We start from the raw sequence: 26,050 nt of genomic DNA, 5'->3' as shown, positions 1-26,050 counted from the left end.
GTGATCATGACAGAGGAAAAGAAGACAACAGTGTTGCTGAGTGCTTACTGTGATGATTCTGGTTTGGGAAACACTTACATTAGAACATTAGAACACTCTAGACGAGAACAGGCCATTTAGCCCAACAAAACTCACCAGTCCTATCCACTTAATACTTCCAAAAAACATCAAGTCGAGTTTTGAAAGTCCCCAACGTCTTACTATCTACCACACTACTTGGTAGCTTATTCCAAGTGTCTATCATTCTTTGTGTAAAGAAAAACTTCCTACTGTTTGTGTGTAATTTACCCTTAACAAGTTTCCAACTGTGTCCCTGTGTTCTTGATGAACTCATTTTAAAATAACAGTCTCGATCCACTGTACTAATTCCCTTCATAATTTTAAACACTTCAATCATGTCACCTCTCAGTCTTCTTTTGCTTAAACTGTAAAGGCTCAGCTCTTTTAACCTTTCCTCATAATTCAACCCATGTAACCCTGGAATCAGCCTAGTCTCTCTTCTCTGGACATTTTCTAGTACTGCTATGTTCTTTTTGTAGGCTGGAGATCAAAACTGCACACAGTACTCAAGATGAGGCCTCACCAGTGCATTATTACCTTCTTGGACTTGTACTCCACACATCGTGCTATATAACCTAACATTCTGTTAGCCTTCTTAATGGCTTCTGAACACTGTCGGGAAGTCGATAGCTTAGAGTCCACTATGACTCCTAAATCCTTCTCATAAGGTGTACTCTTACTGAAGAGTTTCCTACAATAAAAACTCTCTTTGTGCTTTTACACTTGTGTCTGAACCTTTGCATCAGGCGTCTGGGGAGCTGGAGTGCTGGTGGCTACAAGTGTTGCATAGCTAGTCATAGGTCCTGCAGAGTTAGGTACATTGAAACACTGAAGGAAAGGAAAAACATGAGATGAAAGTCACCAAACGTTGGGGTGGGGGAAAACTGGATAAAGAGGACAAAGAAATCAAAACAGTGAACTACGATTATGGAAGGTAACAGATGCTAAGAAGATAGAAGAAAAGGAGGATGTGGAAAAGTACAGGAATTAATATGTTATTAAAATGAAAGACAAAAGATAATGAAGTGGAGGTCAGCAATGCGAAATTTAAAAAAAAAAAAGAACATTAGATGAAGAAAACAAGGAAAAGCAAAGGGAGAAAATCATGGAGCCGTTATTATAGAAAACACACTATTGAGAAATAGGAGAGAGAAAATGTAACCAGAAGAAAAGAACAGAGAATGAGGAGGAGAAGTATAGGAGTTATTATTATAATTAAGAGGGTATTTTTTTCTTGGAAAAAGAACAGATCAGCAGATGAGGATGTATGAAAGGTGCTCTTTCTAGTGGTAACATCCATCCATCCATTTTCCAACCCGCTGAATCCGAACACAGGGTCACGGGGGTCTGCTGGAGCCAATCCCAGCCAACACAGGGCACAAGGCAGGAACCAATCCAGGGCAGGGTGCCAACCCACCACAGGACACACACAAACACACCCACACACCAAGCATACACTAGGGCCAATTTAGAATCGCCAATCCACCTAACCTGCATGTCTTTGGACTGTGGGAGGAAACCGGAGCGCCCGGAGGAAACCCACGCAGACACGGGGAGAACATGCAAACTCCACGCAGGGAGGACCCGGGAAGCAAACCCGGGTCCCCAGGTCTCCCAACTGCGAGGCAGCAGCGCTACCCACTGCGCCACCGTGCCGCCTAGTGGTAACATAGAAACTAGAAAATAAACAAGAGACAATGAGTGACAAGTATTAAAGAAAGAATACTTTCTTCATTTACTCATTGTTAGACTCAGTTATGTGAAGAAATAAATAACTATAACACTTTTTTTTTAATTGAAGTTGTCATGTGTTACAGTGTTTAGGTGTGATGTATGTTAAGAACGCTACTTGATGAATTGATCATCATTTTCTGCTTCAGTTGTTTTTGCTCATTCTTTATTTTATTCTTTCTGTGAATATAAAGCAAAAAAAGTTTTTTATTTTAATACTCAACCTGGCAAGAATCTTCTCAATGTATTTTACTATTTAGTATATAGATTTATGTAAGAGATCTGGCATGGAATTAATGATTGAAAATCATCCAAAGAACAGAAATACTAACATGCAATAAACTTAATAATTTTGTAAATACAGTTCTCTTTAATATAAATCTTATTCATTTTGTGACATCTGTATTACACTAACTGGAAAAGGTGTCTAATTGTCAGGCTAGGGAAAAAGGAAACTTTCATCTTTAAAATTCAATTTTATATTTTTAGTCTTGAGATAAAGTTTAGGATTCATATTATTCATAAGACTTAGGAAATGTTTTTGTTTCCCTGCAGCCTAAACCACTACATGCTAACTTTTTTGTTTCTTGGTTATTATATGCAGTTTGACCTTTAAGAAGTGAACCAAGTTCACAACACTGTCAAATAAATAGAGACCAGCTTTTCATGACTCCTCTATTAATCCCACATGACAGTTCCCTTTATAGAAAATTTTTAAATATATTGTTTCTTTAGACAAAAGACTTTTGATTTAAACTTCCATTGATGAAAACATACAGTAGCCACTTTTCATTTTCCCTCATGAGAAAGTATACATTTTCCTAAATCAGGAGAACTCCTTCTATGGGTGTCTCGCCATGCTTGTAGACACTGACAGTAACGGTTGCCTCTTCTGTGCCGTATTTGTTTTTTACATGAATGGTGTATTTGCCAGAATCATCAGATGACACTTTGTTTATTGTTATGGCACTGCTGTTTGAGTCATTGATTATTTTGTACTGGTCTCCCACAATAATTAGCTTGTCATTCTTTGTCCAGTTGATTTCAGGGATGGGATCTCCAGCAAAGCCACAAGTGAGACACAGAGTCTAAAAAACAAACAAAACAGTTTTGGCTAAAAAATCATTTAATCATATTTAACAGAGGCTTCAAGCACAGTTAAAATGTAAATTTTAAGTTGTAGTTTTGATTTGTTTGGTAATATGCTAAAATAAAACCAACTTTGGGGGCATGACGGTGCAGAGTTTAGTTGTGCGATCCGACCTCGGATAAGCGGAAGAGAATGGATGGATGGATGGACCTTAACAATGGACATTTTAGATGTATCTTGCCTGAAGAAGGGGCCTGAGTTGCCTCGAAAGCTTGCATATTGTAATCTTTTTAGTTAGCCAATAAAAGGTGTCATTTTGCTTGGCTTTTCTGTACAAGGATTTATAATGAAAATTGCAATATAAAGAGACATAATGTCTCACTTTAGCCACTTTGGATTGTTGCAAAGTGAAGTAATTTTAGTAGGCCATATTGCACACCACTTTACTGGGGCTTTGTAAGCGTGTTATCGCCTGAAGAAGCCTTTAAAGTCTTGCTACAGAAGGGTACATGTATAATAGATGTATTTTTGCAGTACCTAAACTAAAGTGTTATCAACGGATTTTAGGAGCCATTTTGTGAAACTGTGTTTGAAATGAAATGTCACTAGTCAGGATATAGCATGTCAAAAAGAAGATGCATAAATATTCTAACTATTATGGTTTAGTTGTTTTGCTGCTGTATGTCACAAATGCAGCACAATTCTGTTTTGCACTTGTCCTTAGCAGAGTAAGTAATCCTATTCTTCTAGAGTTTAGAATACTGCCATAGAGGAAGATTTAAGAACCAGAACAAGAGATGTAAGTCATAATCAAAGCAAAGATCATAAGTAGAATGTAATAGTACTGTTGCCAATTCCAAAATGCTATCCCAAAATCAGTCAAAGAAATACTGCATAAGCTTCTTTTGCATTATAACTATAATTAAGAAATGTGCATACTCTTGTTTTAGGATTTATCCGTAGCCTCAGACAAATAAGACTTTTTAAAAATTTTTATTCTTTTGCAGCACAAATTTCACATGCCACATATGTCTGGTTCATTTTCCCAACAGTGTTGCAAAAACCATTCAAAAACTGCAGCACAAATAAACAAAAGGCCATTAGAAACAGCACAAACTTCAACAAAGTTCATTTCGAAGTTGATTAAGTTCAAAAACCATTACTCAATTTGGAATCTGCATGGTTTAAAATCTGAAATGGGTATAAATGCTAATAGAAATATAACAGAAAAGTCTCAAAAAAACAAAAGTTCCTCCTAACACATTTTTTCTGTAAAGCTATAATACAATATAAATCACATAAATAAAAGGTGATTTAGCAGTCCTTCGATACTGAGTTTGATATTATTGTCAGGGAAAATCTACAAGAAAAGCCCTGCCACGCAATGTCACCTAATTTGTATACATCTGGGAGAAGTCAAACACCAGTTTATTTTTTAATCCATCTTCCAAACCAACATTACCAGTTGGGCACCTGAGGCTGACATAGCCACACTTGAGAAAATCGGGACATGTCACTACACTGTATCAAGTTGGTTGTGCTCCACTGTCAACAACAACAGGCAGCACAAGTAAATGAAGAACTAAGAGGGAGCTTTACCTAATATTGCTAACCATTTACAATAATAAATGGGAATCCAAGAAAACATCTGTCTTCACCAATCTCATATTGTGATGCATGTCTCTCTCTTCGTCACCCAATGTGCACAAGGAGTCATTTATTTTGTGACAAGGGGGCTCTGCCCCCTGCTTGCTTCGCTCGCCTACCCCCGACATTGGGTATCCTGAAATACATTAGTCGAGCTTGTTCGTTTTGGAGCCGTGCCCGCTTTGCCCGCGGAATTTCAGACGCACGTTGTAGATGCCTGCGTTCATTGGTTTTCTCCAGGCGGGCTCGTGTTTGTATATCCGTCAGTCGAGGTCGTTCGTTTTGAACCTGTGCCTGCTTTGATTCCGCAGTTTCAGACGCGCACTGCAAGCGCCTGCGTTCATTGATCTTATCCAGGTGGGCTCGTGTTTGTATCGTTGAGCTGTATTGTGTTTGAATTTGGTGTAAAGTGTTCAGCGGTTTGTACAATCCCAAGCAGCACATTATTCCTAACTTCACTCCGCAGTAGTGCCACTCACAATATGGCGGTGACGCCTGCACCTTCACTCCGCAGTAGTGCCACTCACAATATGGCGGTGACGCCTGCGCCTTTCGTATTATCTTTGTGGACCTGTGGGGCCTCCATAGCCTCTCACGTTTGACTCTGGGGTGCAGCGCAGAATCCTCTTTTCTGTGTGGTTGTGTCGTTAGTGGTAGCTATGGGCGCGTTGTTGCTTCATTTCTCATTCACGTTAGTTGAGCTCTTTCGTTCTTGGGCCGTGACTCCTTTGTTCGCGGTGGATACGACTTTGCTTGCGGTTTATGGAACGCGCGCCTGCGCAGAACGTCTCATGGTCCCATCGCCGTGTCCCTGCGTCCATATCCGGTGTATTCTCGGTTAGTAATATGGATGTTTACGGCCTTGTTGGACAAGCAGGCACCCAATTAGACTAAAGTACATGGAAGCCTGATTTCTACATGACACCAAGAAAGGCGATCCATACCCATTTCCTCAGGGATTGTGGTGAAGTTTTATGAATGTTTTTATTTTTTAAATCCTGGATCAAATTATAATTTTATTTTAGTTTTTTATTGATAATTACAATAAAAGTTTGTGTTCAGAAAATTCCATTAATTTTTATCTTGCTCTGATTCAAAGGAAATAAAGCTGTAATACAAAATGAAATGCCCAAGAAGTTAATATTCTTGACAATTTATTGCCATTTAATATACTTGTTATTTAGGCTATTCCCTTTTCAAGGTGTTACATACACACATTTCATATATGATAGTTAGCATTCATTTTAACTATGTTCATAATATGTATTATCCTGCTTTGAACACTCTTAATTGAATTAACTGTTGCCGTGACTGTAATACTAATAAAATAATAATAATAACCGCTTGGTGGTGCCATAGTTGACTTCAGTAAGAATATCTGTAGGCTCACCCCATGTCTGTGGATTTTCAAGGTTTTCAAGTTTATTTCCACATTTCAAAGCTGTGCATACTTAGTTAATTTTTGACTCAAAATGATCAAATTCTGGAAGCAATAACCACTGTATCACCACACAGCCTTCTTAATTACCATGCTATTTGCACTTAAGAAAATTGCTGAATTAAAAGACACAATAGCTCTTGAGTTAAATGTTTGAATCTCAGCTGCCATCTTTCTGAAGTTTGCTTTCTATTCACAACACAGACAGATTGAGTTGGGTTCATTACCCTTGCTGAATTGAGCCTCATCTGTATTTGAATGAATCTGGCAGCTTGCTCAAGGTGAGATTTTTTCCTGACGAATGTCATTGCTGCAATCTGATAGTCTCCTTGACCCTGATAGTGATGTTAGACTAGCAAAATGAATGGATTATTTAAATAATCAAAGCGCTAGAAGTAAGTGGGGGAATTTATATTGGATTTCTGCATGGAGAAATTCAGGATTTAATCAAACTCATTAAGAATTTTTTTTCCAAATTAAGCAAGGTAAAGAAGTCTGAAGACTAAGTTTCATGTATTAACTGGTAATCTTAAAAATAATAATATTAATAGAACATTGTTTTATAATTTTTTGTAAGCATATTCTTGTAATTTAAATATTATCAACATTAACAGTTTACCTTATCTTCCATGATAGCCACCACATCAGGTAAACCTTTAGTCACTTTGGCTCGATCTAGAATAAAACAAACAAATAAAGCTTGTCAGAAAATAGTCCCCAATTTATACTCTAGCACAAACAGAATTGTTAAAGTATAGCAGAACTTACTTTTTTCCGCAATTGCTGCCTGCCTGCAATAAAGAAACAAATCAAGAATAAATACAGGTTATGTTTTTTGTATCAGAAATAATGAAATTGTGTTTCCTAATTTTTGTACTACACGTTTTAATTTATGACTGACTGGCATCCCATCTTCAATTGCTTACATTCTGCAGTTCTAATTGCTGTTCTTGGATAGTGTTAATGATACAAAGTGAATCATCCAAGGTGATTTATTTTACTTGTCATTCAAAGTATTGCTGTACTTGATGGTCTTATCATTGGTATCTTGTGGAAAGCTAAGTCTTCAGTTTAGTAACTGTGGCCAAAGAGTATTAATGAAAAAGCTGAGTTTAGGGCAAAATACACCTTCGATTTAAAGAATGTTAGCCTTCTGTGATAAGATCATATTTACATTCTTTTTTTCTTTGAAGACCAGTGCCGTATTGATCAGGTGTTTCAGAATGTATCTTAGGAATCTCACTAAAAGTCTAACTAGGAAAAAAATTGTCCTTCCCAGGGTAGAACATGACAAGTAGTTATGAAGCATCCTGCACACACTCCCAGCAAGAGGTAGGAGTTCACATTTCAGAATAAGTAACATCACAAATTTTCTACATTTTGAGATGCAAAATGTACTCATAAAAGCATTTTGTAGTTTCCAAGGAAATAATGGTGACAGTTCATGTTTTTTTGATACTAACGCTAAGACTTCACCACAAAGATGTTGATGATGATGATAATAATAATATTCATAGTAGAAGAACAAGAAGGAAAGCATAATATGGTAGGATATTGCACTAAGCTGCATGTAATTGTTGCCACTTTGCAACAAAATCATGAATAATAATAATAAAATAAGCACAGAGATGGAAAGGTCGAAACACACCAAAAGACAGTAAAGCCTGATAACGGGTGTGTTTATTTAACATGAATGTTCTACTGCTGTACTTTCAGAAGAATCACTTTCCCACTGTCATGGCCTCAGGAAAACCCTAGCAAGGTAACAGTTACTGAAACTAGTCATGGCTCTGTTTATGAAGTTGCATTCACTCTTCCAGTGTTCCTGATTGTGTTCCAGAGTTGTGCAGCGTATCTCTCTCAGTGATCCCCACTTATCTTCTGCAAGGCTATGTTTATTTAAAGACCCAGGAGTCTCTGACTGTCTTCTTGAACCTTTACCTTGCAAAGAGTAATGCAAATATTCCAGGGATGTGTGGAATGCAGAGCTCAGCATAACTATGTGAATTTTGCTATCAATTACCCATCCAGCCTGTCTTCATGGAAATAAATTAGCTTCTATAATACAGTTTGAACATATGAACACCTGTGTGTTGATACTTATATATCTCTTGAATCACATATCCATGCTCATCCACATTTGAGGCGATAATCTTTATGTGCATGCCATCATTTACACTAACATCTCCAGGAAAAACAGCCATTTTCATAAATGCAGGTTGCTTGAACATTATTTTACCTGGAGTGGCAGAGAAATATACAAATCAGTGTATTACCTCACACACTGTAAGGGCGTTCAAAGTTTGGTGCAGAATTTGAGAAATAATTGGTTGTGACATACAGAAATCATTGCTATTGTAAAGTTGCATTTTCCCCATGGCCAAAAAAAGTAAAATTATCAGAATTTTCATTTCAGCTTGCAGAGGTTGGCTTCTTTGCATTGGTGGAGTGATCACGATGTATAAGATTTATTATGAATAGTATTCAGTTTCTTTCAAGTCAATGTCTTTTAACTTGTTTATTGATGTCCAACTTTTCCAAAACATTCAGCCTTTCCCAGAATGTGTGCACCAATCTCTGCCTGACTGCCATCTTCTGGCAGCTCCTACTGAGTTGGGACAGCTCACAAGCTCCCCTAAATCCTAGTGAAGTTTCCTAAATTATGAAAATTGATAAAATGCTGTTACTCCTATTCCTAAGAGTAAGACCAGATTTGCATCACTCTGAGATTTTTGATACAGTTAGGACCATATTACTATTCTGAAATGCTTGATAAATATGGGCACTAATCACATTGAGATTGACTATAGAACATGATAACTTCATGTCATACCAGCTATCATCTTCATTTATATTAGAAAAACTAATCAAATGGTTCGTTATTTCTAGAATTTGGGAGAGCCCTCATGTATACAGTACACATCAATAGAGATTGGAAGCAGATTCAAATATGTAGACACTCCCATCCATAGCAATCTAAGCTGGTCTGTCCAAATAACAAAGAAAGGACATTAAAACATCTATTTTACATTATTTTATGAAAAAAAAAATTAAAACGGGCACGTCTTCAAATGTACATTCAACACTTGTGTAATATAAAGTTTAGTTTTCTGAACGTATCACAAATTATGGCCCTAAGATAATTAGACAGGATGGTAATAATGACCAAGGAATCAGAACTTAAACCAAGCCATAATATTTCTACAGTTCTCAGCCTCTCTGCGTAACTGGTGAAATAAACACAAGCAACTCTTTCATATACATTGTGCACTCCAGCCTTCTTGTAAGCAAGACATGAGTATAAAAGTATACTTAAACAGTTTTATAAACATTTATTTTCTAGAATGCCGGTTCTTCATAACTTCCCCGGAGTTGTGTATTGTATTTATGGATAATTCTATCATAGGTCTGCAGAATGTTGTAAGTGCTGTAATTATTTCATTTGTTCATGTATAGAGTATTTCTGTATATGGCAGGTCCCATGCAAATTGCTTACCCCTGTACCCCTGTCTATTTTACAATATATTTGTACATCACATTTATCTATTTTGTACATATGACTTTTTTTTAAATGACTCACAAGATTTTCTGTAAAATAAGCAAAATCAAAGTAGATTTCCTTACCTCAGCCTCTGATATTCTTCAAAAGCTTCATCAAAAACTGAACAAAAAACAATCAGTTACTATTTTTAGCAAAGCCATTTACCATTCAACTGACTATTTAAATAAATTCATGAAACATATTACTGTATTATTTTTATTTCTCTTAGCATGTGAGAAACCAAATATGCAATCAGTTTTTTTAGCCTAAAGTAAGCTTACACCACAATGTGCTTCAAGACTGTCATACAGTATATAATTAAACAAACCAGCATCAAGAGAATTCTTGGAGTGGGCATTGGGGACAGGTCTAATGGCTGCATTCAACCTGACAGTGAGAAGATAGGTTATACCTTTCTTAATGGGACACCCAAGTGAATGATATTGTTTAATGCCTGTCATTTACCTCGGTATACAACTCATCAGAAGTAAATGGTCTGTTCGCAAGTACATACCATATGGCAAGCCATCTTAAAACTTAATGTCTTAATTTGATTAGTCATAATTACTTTCTGATGAGTTAAAATTACATTTTAGTTATCTGAAATGTAATTTTGACTAGTGATATTTGAAATCTGAGATATGTACAATGTACCTATGGCTAGCCAGAATGAGAATTAGTGGTATTTACACTTCTGTATGGCTAGTTGGCATGTGAATTACAGATTACTCTAATTTGTTTAGTGATATATATGCCCTAAATGCTTTTCTTATTGGCATCCATGAAGCTTTCAAATTAGAGATAAAGTACTGATAATTGCATATTTAATAGTCAAATTTAAATTGCTGAAATTGTCATTAATCCCTGGTTTTGATGCAAGGATCTTTTTTTCCCAATTTGTGTTACTTTTGTTCTTTGATATGTTAGTGATGTCAGTCTAATAATAATGTAATTCATTATATCACCGTTTTAGCCATTTGTCTTAGTTATGGGTGCTGCCATTTTTTTTTAATCAACACAACCATTAGAACATAAGAAATTTGACAAACAAGAAGTAGTTATTCAGTCTGTCAAGCTTGTTTGTTTTGCTAATAGTTAAGCTGTCCCATATCTATCCAAATCCTTCTTAAAGGATGTCAGGGTTTCTGCATCAACCACAGTATATGTCTCTGTAGTTTGTTTCAGATTCCCACAACTCTTTGTGTAAAGAAGTGCTTCCTGGATCCAATACTAAATGCTCTTTCCCTTTAATTTCCACTGGTGTCCTCAAGTATGTGATTCATCCTGAAAGAATGTTGCTGGATCATCGTTTTTCAATGCCTATTATGTGAATTCTGAAGACCTTGATTAGGTGTCTATGCAGTGTCCACTTCTTGAGACTAAACAGTTGTAATTCTCTGTGTCTGTCATGTTGATTATTAGTACTGATACCCAAAGCACATGAGTGCCAAAAGGCTGAATTTAAATAAAATCACTGGGAGATATAGAGCAAGTGGAAACGCCAGAGTCATTGTTGGGAGAAGTTGGTACACAAAGAAAAAACAGAAAAGTTCATCATCAGAGCCAACAGTGCAAAATAGTAGTAAGAGTGAGAAAGTACAAAGCAAAAATCATTAACACTGTGTTGGTTTAATTCCCCTCATACTGAGCAATTTTAATTATGACTTTTTTAGGTCAGGTGGCACTGTGGCACAGTGGTATTGATGCCGCCTTGCAATAAGGAGACCTGGGTTCAGGTCCTCCCTGTGTACAATTTGCAGGTTCTTCCCGTTACAAGTCATTAGGATTGGACTATAAATTGTGCTTTCACAAGTGAAGCAGTGTCATAGTTTTGGCCTAAAAAAGTCTTTTACTAACCCACTTAATCCAGACCAGCGTCTTTGGGGGGAGGGAGTAGGGGGTGTGAATTATCCGGACTATCCGAGCTAGCATTGGGCACAAGGCAGGAACAAACCCTGTACAGGGTGGCGGTCCATTGCAGGATGAACAGACATAGTAGGGCCAATTTAGCAATGCCAGTTCACCTAACCTGTATGTTTTTGGACAGTGGGAGGAAGCCCACTCAGACATGGGAAGAACTTGCAAACTTTACACATGGAGGACCTGAACGCAGATCTCCTTATTGCAAGGCAGCAGCAACACCACTGTGCCACAGTGCTGCCTGACCTAAAAAAAGTAATAATTAAAATAGCTCAGTATGAGGGGAATTAAACCAAGACAGTGTTATGATTTTTGCTTTGTACTTTCTCACTCTTACTCCTATTTTGCACTTTTGGCTCTGATGATGAACTTTTCTGTTTTTTCTTTATGTACCAACTTCTCCGAACAACGACTCTAACATTTCCACTTGCTCTATATTTCCCAATGATTTTATTTAAATTCAGCCTTATGGCACTCGTGTACTTTGGGTCTAACATTAACAGATGACCTGTTAAAATTGCATTTTATATATTTCATAGGACTATATTAAACATACTTGTAATTGTAATTTTGACTAGTAAACATGTCATTTTGTATATTTGAAATTCACAGTTTTACTTGTCAAAATGTAAGCATGGCTATGTCTAATTTAGATCTCCACAGAAGTCAAACAGAAAAGTCTGTCAGATTCCGCTAGTCAAAATGTAAATACAGATCTGCAATTCAAATACTGACGACTCAGAATGTACTTACTGATGGGTCTGATTTGAATTTTGACAATTTAGAAGTTGTAATTTAAAAGAGGAACTGACACAAAGACATTAAACAAGTGATCTGACAGGTTATGTTTTATGTGATCTGACTGTAACTTTCACATTGATACAGTGCTATGACTTTTTTTGTAAACATTACAAATATGCACAGATACAGTATATTGGTGTAAGGTACATTTCAACTTGTCAGATTCTATTTGATTGAGTATACTGAATACAGGAAAAGAGAAAAAAAATTGCAAGAGATGAATAGCTGCTGGTTATCAGATTGGAGATGAAGCCGCAGTGACACACAAAGTCTGAATTTGCCTGTCTGTGCTATAGAGAAAAGAAATAAATGTCCTACTTTCTCACCTCAAACCCTACACATGTCAGGTTTAGAGAATTTCAAATTAAAAAAAATTCCAGCATATACTTTGCGTTAACAAAATATTCAGACCCTTGATCACTTTTCTAATTTTACTGAATTACAAATCCTACACTACAATTTGTTATTTTTGTAATTATTATTTCAAAGCATTGAAAGTTAATAATATAATTTTTTAAATATGAAAATGTTTTTGGGTGGCTGCCTCATTATAAGGAGACCATGGCTTGTGTTCTGGGTGCTGCCTGCATGAAGTTTGCATGTTTTCCCAGTGTCTGCATGGGATTTCTCTGGGTGCACTGGTTTTCTCCCACATTCCAAAGATATGCATGATAGGGGAATAGGCATTACTGAAATTGCCTGCGTGTGTTTGTGTTCACTCTCTAATGGACTTGTTCCTGACTTGCACACTACGATTACTGGGGTAGGTAAGCTTACCCTGGATAAGAAGCTTAAGAAAATGAATGAATGTTTAATGTATGAAATAAGATATATTAATAAGGGAAAAAACAAATACACTGCCTGCATAAGTACTAAATTCCAAACCTTAATATTTTGTACAGCCACCTTTTTCAGCAATAGCAGTTTCAAGTCTTTTGGGGTATGTATGTCCTAGTTTTGAACATTGGTGTGAAGTGATTTTTACTTATTTCTCCAGGCACGTTTGGTTCAGGTTAGTTAGAAGACACTTGTGATTTTCAAATAATCCTACAGATTCTCATCTGTTTCAGATCAGGGCTCTGGCTGGGCCAATGTGGGACATTCACCTTTTTGCCTTTGAGTCACACTATGGTTACTGTGGCCTTGTGTTTTGGGAGCATTGTCCGCATGACAGTTAAACTGTCATTCAAACTTTCAGTGAGTGAAAATAATTCTTTTATATTGCAGTTAAATTCCTTAACTGTGTTGATTCGTCCAGAAAGTGTGGCAGTTATTCAAATGATTTAATGGTGGTGGCCAATTGTAAGGCAGTTGTATCCTCATTAGGTAACTGTTTTTAACCTGTGTAAACTGGGCACTTCAATAGCACAGGGGCAGAATACATATAAAAACAGAATATTTCAACTTTTCTTTCTTAGAGTTTTATTTTGAACATAAAACATTAAAAGACTAATTTTGAGTTTCAGTGCTTTTAAGTAGAGTGGCACACCAAACCAAATGTCACTGTAGGCTTTGTTAATCAGCAAAAGTGTGCAATAGGTCACTGTATTTTTACCGTCATGTGTAAATATATTGCATGCATCAGAGTGTTGGGTGGCACAGTGGGTAGTACTGATGCCTCGTGAATTCAAAGTCTTTAGATCTTGTCCTTGTAGGATTTCTGTGTTCTCCCTGTGTTTGTATGGGGTTTCTCTCCCACATCCACAAAGACATGCAGATTATGTTGACTGATGATTCAAACTTGGCTTGAGTGTGGGTGTATGGATGAGTGGCCCCTCTGGTAGACTGTTTCTTGCCTTGGGTCCAGTACTGCTGGGATAGTCTCCGGTCACCCATGACTCTGAATTAAGTGGGACTGAGAATTTTGTGTTATATTACATGACACCATAGTTGGAGGAATATGATATTATGTTTTTCTCCTATGTGCCCTATTTCTTTACTGAAGCATCTCATTTACATAACTTAGCACTCTGGGAAAATACTTATGTTTAAGATGCAGCATATAACAGGAACAAGATAAGTATTTTCTCATGCTTCCAATGACACATCATAACACTGTGCATGTGAATTAGTACTTTATTACCAAAAACACTGACAGAGTATCCAGCACAATTCCTGGTCAAGGGTTTGGCCCTGTCCCATCTGGACTACTGTGCTGGCAGGAGAACTGGCATGTGTCACTAAGCCGCTGCAGATTACTCAAAATGCAGTCTCACATTTGGTGTTCAGTCAGCTAAGGTGGGCACATGTCACTCCTCTTTTCAGGTCAGTATATTGGCTTCCTGTAGCGGTACATATTAAGTTGAAATCCTTGATGCTTGTTTACAGAGCAGTCAATAAGTCAGCACTTACACCTATGGAGACACTTGTGAGGTCTTGTGTTCCTTCTCGAGCACTCAGGCCTGCTGATGCATAGCATCTGGTGATGCCACCTCTGAGTGGCATCAAATGTGAATTTAGGCCGTTTTCATATACTGTATAGCTTGCATCTGGTAGAACTGGCTGAACGAGCTGCCCATCTTCATTTGAAATTTTTACTCCCTCAGTGTGTTCAAGAAGTGTCTGAAGACCCTCTTGTTTGATAATTTTCTGTCTAGCTGATATTAGCAGCTAGGAGTTCATCACTTTTGGTGATCAATTTTGTGTCCTTGTCCTGTAACAATTATTCCCAAACAGTCCCCCAGACTGATGATTACTCGATTATGTTGACCTCTTTGTAAGTCACTTTGGATAAAAGCATTTGCTGAGCACATACATGTAAATATAGCGTAACTTATGTTGTGCATGTATTATGGTTATAAATATGTATATAAATATATTTTTTTCACCATGTTGATGTTCTCACTATATACTGTAACTGTCTCTTGAACAAGAATTGCACATGCACATTATGTATCTTGTACAAAACAGTAAAGTGAATTTAATACTTTTTCTCCTACAACATGCCTGCCTTAATGATTACCCCATTCCCATAACATTAACTCTTATCCACAAGATTGTATGTAAGCAATATTTTAGGCAATTGCAGACCGCTCCATGAAGCTCATTTGGTTAGCAAATAGCTGTTATGATTTTGGGAGTCGTAGGTACGTTTTTGAGCTGTTTCTGTTGGGATGTTTTTCTCTTTTGTTTAGCACAGCAGTCACTTAAAGAAAAAATAAATCATTTTGTACAAAAAATAATGCTGAGTCAAGCTTTATGACTGCAATAGTGATACAAAAGGCAGGAAACGACACATGATGCAGAAAGCCATAAGAGGCCCGTCCATGGCCTTTAAAAGATAGTTAAAGTGTATAACTTCATAGAGCTTGTCAGAACTTACATCATACCCTGATTCTGAATAGTCAGCATGATCTCCTGCCTGTTGTCCTGACTGAGCAGGTTGGCTGCAGTTTAAAGTAAGATGAAATCAGGAGATCGTATATGTAATAACAAGCCAAGGTCATAACTGGAAGTGCAGGAATTAAATAAACAAAAGCCGGGATGTGAGATAAAATTGAAGATGAAGAAACATAGCAAAACAGTCGGTAAACACAATATTTCACACAGCCAAAATGTAAGATGTACATCAATGTCAATGAACTAAAACGAATTTGTATCCAGGGAAAGCTTCAAACAATAATAATGTAAGGGTTTATTTAGTTTTGATTTATCCACATACTTGGATAATTAGGTAGTGTATGAAGCTGACCTTTATACAGTCATAGTATGATTTTATATGTCACATACTCCCAGTGTGATCCTGTCTACCAACAGCCTGGAAACCCTGCATCACAAACAGCAAACAATGGCAGCACCCATAATAAAAGCAAAACGGTATTACGGCATGATGATTTCCAAAAATAAAGTCATCAAAAATGTTCTAAATCAGAATAACCAACCTGACCAATAAATACTGTACATCCAACCCTCCCTCAAAATTGTATACATTATTTTTTTATTTTTTTAAAGCTTTTCCTTGTCCTATTAAAAAAAAAAAAAAAAAGTCCAGATCATGACAAGTGACGAGTGAATCCTGTTGAATCATTTTGCTTTGGGTTCTGCAAAAATGTGAAAATATAAGGGAATCCGCATAGCACAGTGACAGGCAGGTCCTTAAGATTAAACCTAATTACCTAATTACTGGTGGTACTCTGGTAAAGGCAATACATTTGATTGACAAATGGGTGGTGTCTGTCTTAAAGCACCGGGTTACATCAACATTCAATCGAGGAGTGTGAACCTAAAAGCACAGTGGCAATACACTACAAAAAAGGTGTTGGCACTTGCCTCAACAGTACACCAAAGAAAGGTGGCAGTACTCCTATGCAGAAACTGCAAAAGGTACCAGTGATTACCAGACCACTTCAAGCACTGGTGACAGGGACAGCTCCCTCCAAGTATATAATGCTAATCCCTCACCTCACAGGCTCTGTGGTTGTTAGTTACTTATAGTGATATAAGCTCAGGAGGCAGAGAAAGATATAAAGGACTCAGAGTATAATTTTATCTCTGCTTAGTACTGCTGCCTCTTTGCTGAGTTCATATTTTTGGTCGCAATAAGCACATTGACAGAAGCATCCCTAGCCCTCAGGGACACTTAAGACCATCACATCATTATTTTCCAGTCAAAAGTAGTTCAGTAGCTCCTTCACCATTTCATGATTTTTCACCAAACTTGAAGCAATGCAAATTCAGCAGGGTTCGTTCATCACTACCTTTCATTAAGGCACCCTATATGTTTACATTCCTGCTTTAGATCCCAACTGATAGCTTAATAAAGATGTTCTGACTTATTGAATTTCTGCTTTCTCTGACAAAGAGTTCTAGTTCTCTAAAATGTTAATAATATTTGCATGAGAAATTTAATAGTTAATGATGCCAACTTTTTTATATGTTCTTTTGAAGTACTTTGGTGATTTAATTATTGCCTCTCAAAAATTAGTTTCAACCATCTAACAGACATTAAGTAAAAGAAGTTTTTCCTTTAATTATTGTGGTTGTCCAATTGGATTATGCCGTCTCAATATCTCATCCAGATGTTTTTAGAAATTAAGGGTCTCCATAACAGATGTATAACTCAGTAATCGTTTAGATAACTATATGCAAATACTCTGTAATGAAATGCTTCCTGTGTTTTATTTATTTATTTATTTTAAATGCACTTTCCCTTTCCACATCAGTTAGTACCTCTTTAGCTGAATAAGTTAGGGTTGGACAACTGTATCAGTCCCTTGGAGAATTTTTGAAGATTTTCTTTCGGTTCTTGTGTAGCCTTTTCTACTCGAGACAAAAATATTTCAGTTCTCTTAGTCTTTCAGACTCTAGTGCTGCTGTAGGATGACCAAGTTTGAAGTCATAATTATTAATTCATACATTTCCTTAATTTGAATTAAATTTCTTTATGATATAATCTCCCATTTGAATTGCTTCCTTGCAAATCTATAGTGTGATAATGCAGTATCAACATAAATATCAAAATAATTTCCAGTCTACATTTCTAATCTTGTACTATATATTTATTTAATGCTCAGAGTTATTTGCATATCTAACTTTACACATTAAACTGCAATTACCAAATGTTACCCCATTTTTGAAGATTGTTCACTGCTTTCTGACTGTTTTTTTCTTGTCTTTCTGTGATCAATGTCATATGTCAGTCTCAGTACACCACTGCATGACAACTAGATGCAGTGTTTATGCTATTACTTTCTGAAGTCATCACCCATTTCCTGTGATTATTTTGAAGAATGGAAAGAAAATCTACAAATTATCATAGGATATCTCCATGCAGTTGGTCTCTTCTTTCCACAATTTTTTAGGTCATATTTATACTCTCTTTGCAGACATTATCCATTTTACAGTTAAATTAGTTTTAGGATTTGCTTGTGGGATTTATTCTTGGTGTTATGCTACTTGAAGATTTAAAAGCACACAGCTAGATACAGTATGTCAAGAAAAGAGTTTAGACCTTACCATGCCCAGACAGGTCCAGTGTCCTTAGGTATGTCTGTTTGTCATCACATAGTTCCAGCACGTATTTCCCCTTGTCAGCTTCAGTGGGGTTGAAAATGTCAATCCATACTTTGTGAATGCTGCTTCCTTTCTTTATTCTCTTATCATCTTCTAACTTCTTCTCTCTAGACATGGAACATGAATGTATTTTTAAATCTTTCCCTGTAAGGAAAATGTTTCACACTAAAAAAGACACTGTAACCGATTCAAGGAATGCTGTTGGGCATGTTCTGAAATGTTATTAACTGAATGAGGTCCAGCATAATTAACAAATTGTACCTTATAGTTCATTTTTCCGTAGTCTGCAGTTAGCTAGATGAAGAAATAATGACTACTACACATTTGTGATCATCCTGAAATGGCCTAAGTGGAGTCCCCATTGTAATAACATGCAATCACATCCTTTTGCTTAACCTATAAAACATTGAATTTCATCCTTAATCACCTCTTAAATTAATTTGGAAAACTTATTTCTAGTTATTCTGGATACCTACCTTGGTTAGGTACCACAGAGAGACTATACCACAACATTACAAGCACCTTATGCTCCAGATCCCAAGAGTTATTTAAAGGAGTGGTTTGTGTGTCTGTAATTTGTTGTTCAAATGGACAGTATGTATTTTGGTACATTTTTTTCTGTAGCAGTGTTGGTAAACCAAATGTTACAAAATATAATTTAAATCCTCACAGTTTTCCGAACCTGCATATTTGGTTATGCACTGTGGAAAGACAGCCCCTGGACACATACAGACAGACACCAGGATGTGCAAAACACACACGTTTATTTTCTATAAGCACCACAATGCCTTATTACCAACAACTGTCTCTTTTCTCTCTCTCTCTTTCTTTCTTTCTTTGACCTCCACTCCCCTCCTCACAAGCTCTGTCTCCTTCCTCCCAACTCTGGCTCGTCTACTGGAGGTAGGCAGCCCCTTTTATAATAACCCGGATGGGCTCCAGGTGCTCCGTCCGACGATACTTCCTGGTGTGGCGGAAGTGTCAGGTGAGCACCCGGAAGCAGATTTCTTCCGGCAGCACTTCCTGGTGTGGTGCTGCCATCCAGGGTTCCATAACCATCCAGGCGCCCCCTGTCGGTGGCCATGTCCTACCATAGGGATGAGCTTTCCAGCTCTGTTCCAGTGGCTCTCAAGCAGACCAGGGCAGCTGCCCTCTTGTGGCCCAGGGAAGGTATTGTCTCTCTCATGGACCATCCAGGCATCCTGGCTGGGTAGAGTCCCCAGAAGTCTGGCACAGCACTTGCATTGTCTCAGTAGTATTGTATGAATGGCAGTCAAAAACTATAGTTGCCAAGTATGAGCTTGGAAAATTGACAAATTACCTCAACAACTTCAGAACATCAGTTATTTATATATTTTTCTTGGCAGAATTGTGTAAATAAGCAGGTGAAAAATTAAGCAAGAAGTGTTACATTTCCAAATTGGAATCAAAACACATTCTCATGGAGCAGCTGTTTATGAAGTAGCTGCAATAATTTCACTATTTACATGTAAGTTAAAAATAGAATTTAGAGGAGATCTTAAATGCTTCCCAGAATTAAGAGTTTGAGCTTGCTTCTCAAAAGAATGTCTTTAGAGATTATATCCCTGCTTACATATATTTTGTTCAGCTGTCATAAAATTAAAACTTTTTGGAAAGTAACATACATGTCGCCAAGTCTACTTTGCTAGTTTAAAACAGCACAGCAGGAGAGCAGACACATTCTCCTCAATACACCATCAGCTACACCATTTTCATGAACTTGGAATATGTGATTTTCTTGTAATTCCCCAGTACTCACAGACATGGACACTGCCCTCTGTTGAGACATCTGATAGTCATGAACTGAGATGGATAAATGCAAGTTAGGAGATGGGCAAGAATACGTCTTCTTTTAAACCGTGTCCTTTAAAGCAGTGCCCTGAGTGCTCCATAAAGACATTTAAAATCCAAAGCAATCCTACATGAGGTATTCACCTCATCTGGAAATCATCATCAATCTTTCCTTTTGCATAGCCCGCCACATTCTGGTCTGCCACCTCCATCGGTTAATCACAGACCCAAACTGCTACCACAACTGATCACCATGACACTTTGCCCTCAAATGAATGTCGCTACACTTTGAATAATTCTCTTTTTTTTGGATTTTCCTAATAATTGACATAAATTTAAGGGCTAGATGGGAGGTTATATGCGTCACCTACATTTATACTGGTTATAAACCATCAACTATGTGCCTTGTAAAAATACAAAACAAATAGTTCTAATGAATTTCTAGCACTGAAAGGGGGTTTGGAAAGATGGGGTGTCAAAGAAGCCTTCATACTTTTGTCTTCCAAGAGTTTGACCTAAATGTGGACTTCTGTGATTGAAAAGTATGTTTACCTGTTGTTGTTTTTTTCTTTAATGGGTGTCTTTCAGCACCAACCAACTGACCAGTGTGTCTGCTATGAAGATAAATAAAATGGATGACAGTGGGCTTACAGTGGTCTTTGAACTGTTTGAGATGTTCAGGTCTGTTTGACATTGCTTTGTTTCATCTATATAAATACGAGGACAAAAAGAATAGTCATTTATTTGGTGTGGGAAACTTAAACTTCTGTAGAGGTGAAACTGTAAATTGTGGCAGGCACTAGAACATTACGTTCAGATCTGGAAAAATGGCTAGTGTGAAAGTATCTGTTTGTGATATTGGAAAAATGCATTTAAAGACATGAGTAAGAAAGAAAGAATTAGAACGGATGGGAAAGACAAGTAGAAGGCAGCTTTGAGTCCCAGAAATTTTCTTTAGGTAAATATTGTTGAGTCACGGCAGGTATTATTAACTCCTTTATTTTGGAAGTCATTTTCATCACTTCAGAGGTAATAAAAGTATGAGAAAATGTGAAAAAGGGACGATTTTGCCTTTTGGGTTTTAGAGAGAGTTGTGGAGAATATTGCTGCATGAATCATTCTAATGAAAATATTCCAGTTCCAGATAGTCAGAGGAGAGAATTATATCAGGCAATAATGCTAGGACTAGGAAACTGCACATCCAGTCCCTGTAAATATGACTGGTGGCATTGCTAATAAATTCTTGTTGCTGACTTTTGGAGCAGGAGGTAACACCACTGATTTTGTCAACAGTAGTATTAGTAGTAATAATAGTAGTAGTAGTAGTAGTACTGTTGCATGTACAGTGTATAGTGAAATTCTTACTTCAGTGTTTGAGTAGCATGTAGCATGTCATCACTCTCTTATGTCTACATTTCTTATTCAGGTCAGGTGAAAAGCCTGACAAGGAGGAAAATATATATATATATTTTTAGTCAAAATACACCTAGATGCCATCCTGGTATCCAAAGCCAAAATGAACAAATGCAGTGTCCTTATTATTTCTGCTAATCTGATGAGACTATGCAGAGGATGGGCTTGACTTTCATTTGTTCCTTTATTCATTTTTCTGAGTGATGGGGCGGGTCAGAGCTTATGTTTGGATCAACTGAGAATAGAACAGAAACCAGTTATCGTCAGGGTACCATTCCGTTGCTCAGCACACTAAATAATCTAATCTGAAAATCCTTGGGACATTGGAAAAATCACACATGAACATGGAGAGAATGTGACAGTGGCCAGGCAAGGTCTGAACGCAAGATTCTAGAAATGTTATGTAATGCCTCTGTACAGTGGGGCTCCATGTTGTCCACACTGTGGGAAATCTGGTGCACAGCTTAATCTGTGGTGAACATCAAACTTTTAATCTTTTTATTTGCCAAATGTAGCTGTCCTAAACTCTTTTTCACAATCCTGTGGTAATTCTTATATGGACAATCATTTTATTTGTCTTTTTAGAAAAACAAAACACATAATAAATATGGGCTGCATGATAGTACTGATGCTTCAAGAATGCAGTGTCCTGGGTTCAAACCCAGAAGAAGGACTGAATATGCTCCTTTCTTTTGACAAAACATCTTATGTTCTTATGCTGAAGGTTGCTGGAATTAGTTCTGACTTATGCACAACCTTTTATTAAATATCATCTGGAAATTAATGGATGGTCAAAATCAGTATAAATTAAATTATTTTGAGCTGAAACAGTAATGTAAGTGAATTTAGCTGGTGGCTAGTCTCTTGTGAAATCATTGCTTTTATGAAAACAAAACTGTTTTGTACATCCAGTAAGTATCCATCTGCTTGGTAAAAATTATTGTGCCTGGAGTATGCCATTCAATAACTGTCCAGCAGATGTCAGCAGAAGCCTACTAATCCGTAGACATTTCACTGGCAATTACTCTGATAGCCGCTTCAAATTAGGATGTGAGGAAGTGGCAAACATTTTATCTTTCATTTCCTTCCAGAATCAGAACCTGGTGGTTGGTGTTGTGGGTTAACAGTGGCTGCAGGTTTTTGTTACCAACCTCATATGTAGAAGACCAGTGTTGGTCATAATGGAAATTTTTATTTATTTAGGTAAAGCTTCAAATGGTGCAAGTGTTATTTTACCTTTAACTTAAAGAAAATTCGGTAGACTTAGCTTTTAGTTTAGTTTTACACATTTTTTTCTGTAGTTTAGTTTAAATATCTTTAGATAACTTTCATTACAGCATTAAGGCAAAGATAAAACAATATACCAATAGTGGTGTAGCTAGGTACCAATTCTAAATGCTTAATAAAATAATGAAGAAATAATAGGAATAAACAGGAAGAAATTTGACATCTGGGGCTACTCGGAACAGAGAAATATAGTGGTTAGTCCTATGTTGGCATTGTTATTGTCTGTGTGGAGTTTAAATTTCTGGGATTAATAAAGTATCTATCTATCTATCTATCTATCTATCTATCTATCTATCTATCTATCTATCTATCTATCTATCTATCTATCTATCTATCTATCTATCTATCTATCTATCTATCTATCTATCTATCTATCTATCTATCTATCTAAATGCTGTCCTCTTGTGGGGTAGATTTTTGTCCAGCATTCCAAAGATAAGTGTGTTAGGCTCATTGGAGACTTTACATTAGCCTTGTATGTGTGAGTGTGCAATAATGGACCACCATCCCTTCCTGAGGAGGTAACTCCAAACGATGAGCTGTAAATGCAGTAATGGGGTATGGAATATGTATGAATTACTAGAAAGTGAACAACTGTTATTTTTACAGATAATCTAAATCTGTGTAAGAATGAGAAAAGAAAAATGTCACTTGCAGTAATTAAGTGACACGTTCCTTCAAAGAAAACTGGATTCTTGTGGAATTATGACCCCTTTCAGCCTTATGGGAATTTAGTTATTTTAGCATATGATACCACATACAACATATGTATTTCTTTAAATGCTAAACATAGATTATTAAAAGAACTTAACAAAATGGAGGAAACCAAAGTAGAACATATTTCTGTAATACTCCATCTAATATGGAATAGCAGTGCCATAGGTTACAGATGCTTTGGCCTGCTTTCTCCTTTTATCTCATTGAAAATGTATTTCATTTACAGCTGCTTATTGAATATTTGAACTGCATCTTGAACAAGGAGTGTCTGAATGATTTTTCCCTATACCTGTTAAACACAACATAGCTTTTTCAGTATTTGTAATATCATAGTAAACATTACTCATCAATAATATCTTAATACATAATTTGCCTGCCTCCTCATTCACTCACTCACTCACTCACTCACTCACTCACTCACTCACTCACTCACTCACTCACTCACTCACTCACTCACTCATTCACTCACTCACTCACGTCCGTCCGAAGCCGAATGCGCAGTCACCTTCTGCGCACGTCCGAAGCCGAATGCGCAGTCGCCTTCTGCGCAGCTGCCCGAAAAACCTTACGAGACTGACATCCAACCCCAACATCACGGCAGGCAGTGGATTTACGGCCGCAAAAATTAAAGCTCTAGAGGCCTGAAAGTCGGTTTCGACTACAGCTCGAGGCCTAATTACACATTCTGATTCAATTACGCATTCATTCAATACACCTATATCAGGTTTGTGGTGCTTATACTTATTACTATTCCATATTGTACTGGAACATTCATCATTCACTGCGGTGGGTTGGCACCCTGCCCGGGATTGGTTCCTGCCTTGTGCCCTGTCTTGGCTGGGATTGGCTCCATCAGACCCCCGTGACCCTGTGTTCGGATTCAGCAGGTTGGAAAATGGATGGATGGATTCATCATTCAATTGTATACTATAGGCCTGGAAAATTCATCAACTAACAGTACAAGCCTGTACAGTAATGAGTAAAGCGGACTACAATCATTACAAAACAACTTCTTCGTTACTTATCATTTGTTCTTCATACACTGCTGACACAAACTCCTGCCCGTTTCATCTTACGTTGTCGAAACGGGCTCTTTGTCTAGTAATATAATAAGTTACCCATTTATGTATCAAACTGTCTTTATCTCATTTAGATTTACTGGTAATCTGATGCCTTTCAGGTTACAGTTTTCAGTTTACCAAAGATGCAGGTCTTTGGAATTCCCTCAAAAAGTCTGTGAACCTAGAGAGAACCTGCAAACATCATACAGACAATGGCCAGGTCTGTGACTGAACCCAGGATGATTGTTGTATTTATGATGCAGTGGTGCTAATCACTGCACCACCCAACAAATAATCATTAAAACATTAGAACAATCGCCCTGCAATGAACTGGTGCCCTGTCCTGCCTGGCACCCTATGCTAGCTGGGATAGGCTCCAGCAACCCCCAGAATCGAGTTCAGGAATAAGCAGATTAGAAAATGACTGACTGTCTGACTGACTGACGTTAGAATAGTTTGGACAAGAACAGGCCTTACAGCCCAAAAAAGCCTGTGAGTCCTATTCACCTAATTTCTTTAAAATAGCATCAAGTTGAGTATTGAGGTCGCCCAAAGTCTTACCATCTACCACACTGTTTAGTAATTTATTCCATTTGTCTTTGGACCTTTGTGTGAAGAAAAATGTTTCCATCTGTGTCCCTGTATTCTTGTTGAACTTATTTTAACGTAAAAACTTGGACCTGTAGTACTTATTCCCTTCATAATTTTAAACACTTAAGTTTTTTTTGTCGTTTTTAATAATTGTTAGTGCTGTTTCTGACTGATTCTGAAGATGAGGTTTGAATTCTGGTCCCATTACAGTCTGGGTAGAGTTACCACATTCTCCACGTGTCTGCATATTTTTTTTTTCTTCCTCTGGATATTATGGTTTTCCTCCTACATCTCTAACATGTGCATGTTATCAGGGTTCACAGTTCTAAACTGACCCTGTGAGAGTAAGTGCACATTTATGTGAATATGTCCTGGTTCTCTGCCTGCACCTGACGCTTCTAGGATAGGCTGCAGCTCTTGAACTATGTTAAGCAGTTTTTTCTCACCTACTTGGTTCAGTTCAGGTTTGCAGGTGCAAGTCATCATCTGATGCAAGGAGGGAAAGAGACCATGATTGAGTATCAATCCACCACAAGCCTTTGTTAACAGATTGTATTTATTGATTCATTAACATTATTAGAACTCTTTGGTATGGATGAAGTTGATAATCAAAAACACTGAGTGCTTAACAGAAATGTGAAAAAACCATCTCACGTTAGCACCTTGTGCTGGAGAAATATCACATTAAAGCTTAAGGACTGCCTACAATTGAAAGAATTACAAGTTAAAGCTTCCTCCATTTGTCTCAGATATAAAATCAGAGAATCTGTCATGACCATACATTAAAGTCTATAGGAGTATAAGCATTGAAACCCAAGGAATCCATCCTTTTTATAGACCTAGAAGGACTACCTCTGATTTAACAAGACTGTTTTTATAAATAGGACCCTGTAGGAAGAAGACATTGTCGAGGTTTAAATGTATTGGCA

The 26,050-nt window shown here is 37.1% G+C and overlaps 1 protein-coding gene across 2 annotated transcripts in view; it reads right to left on the bottom strand.

Moving 5' to 3' along the window:
* Positions 1-2,138: 2,138 nt before the first annotated feature.
* myom3 (myomesin 3) overlaps positions 2,139-26,050 on the bottom strand; it is a 293,178-nt gene continuing 269,266 nt past the window's right edge. The window contains exons 33-37 of one of the 2 annotated variants that reach the window (XM_028819087.2): positions 18,184-18,347; positions 9,591-9,627; positions 6,735-6,757; positions 6,586-6,641; positions 2,139-2,879 (exon numbers count right to left, since the gene is read on the bottom strand). In XM_028819087.2, coding sequence (XP_028674920.1) covers positions 2,613-2,879; positions 6,586-6,641; positions 6,735-6,757; positions 9,591-9,627; positions 18,184-18,347 — 547 coding nt within the window. In that variant the 3' untranslated portion in view covers positions 2,139-2,612. Of the gene's footprint in view, positions 2,880-6,585; positions 6,642-6,734; positions 6,758-9,563; positions 9,628-18,183; positions 18,348-26,050 lie in introns of those variants that run through there. The other variant, XM_051919078.1, reaches the window with a different exon arrangement.

The sequence above is a fragment of the Erpetoichthys calabaricus genome, chromosome 14 (genome assembly GCF_900747795.2).
Source record: "Erpetoichthys calabaricus chromosome 14, fErpCal1.3, whole genome shotgun sequence".
Classification (NCBI taxonomy): Eukaryota; Metazoa; Chordata; class Cladistia; order Polypteriformes; family Polypteridae; genus Erpetoichthys; species Erpetoichthys calabaricus.
This window is presented reverse-complemented; position numbering and strand designations above follow the sequence as displayed.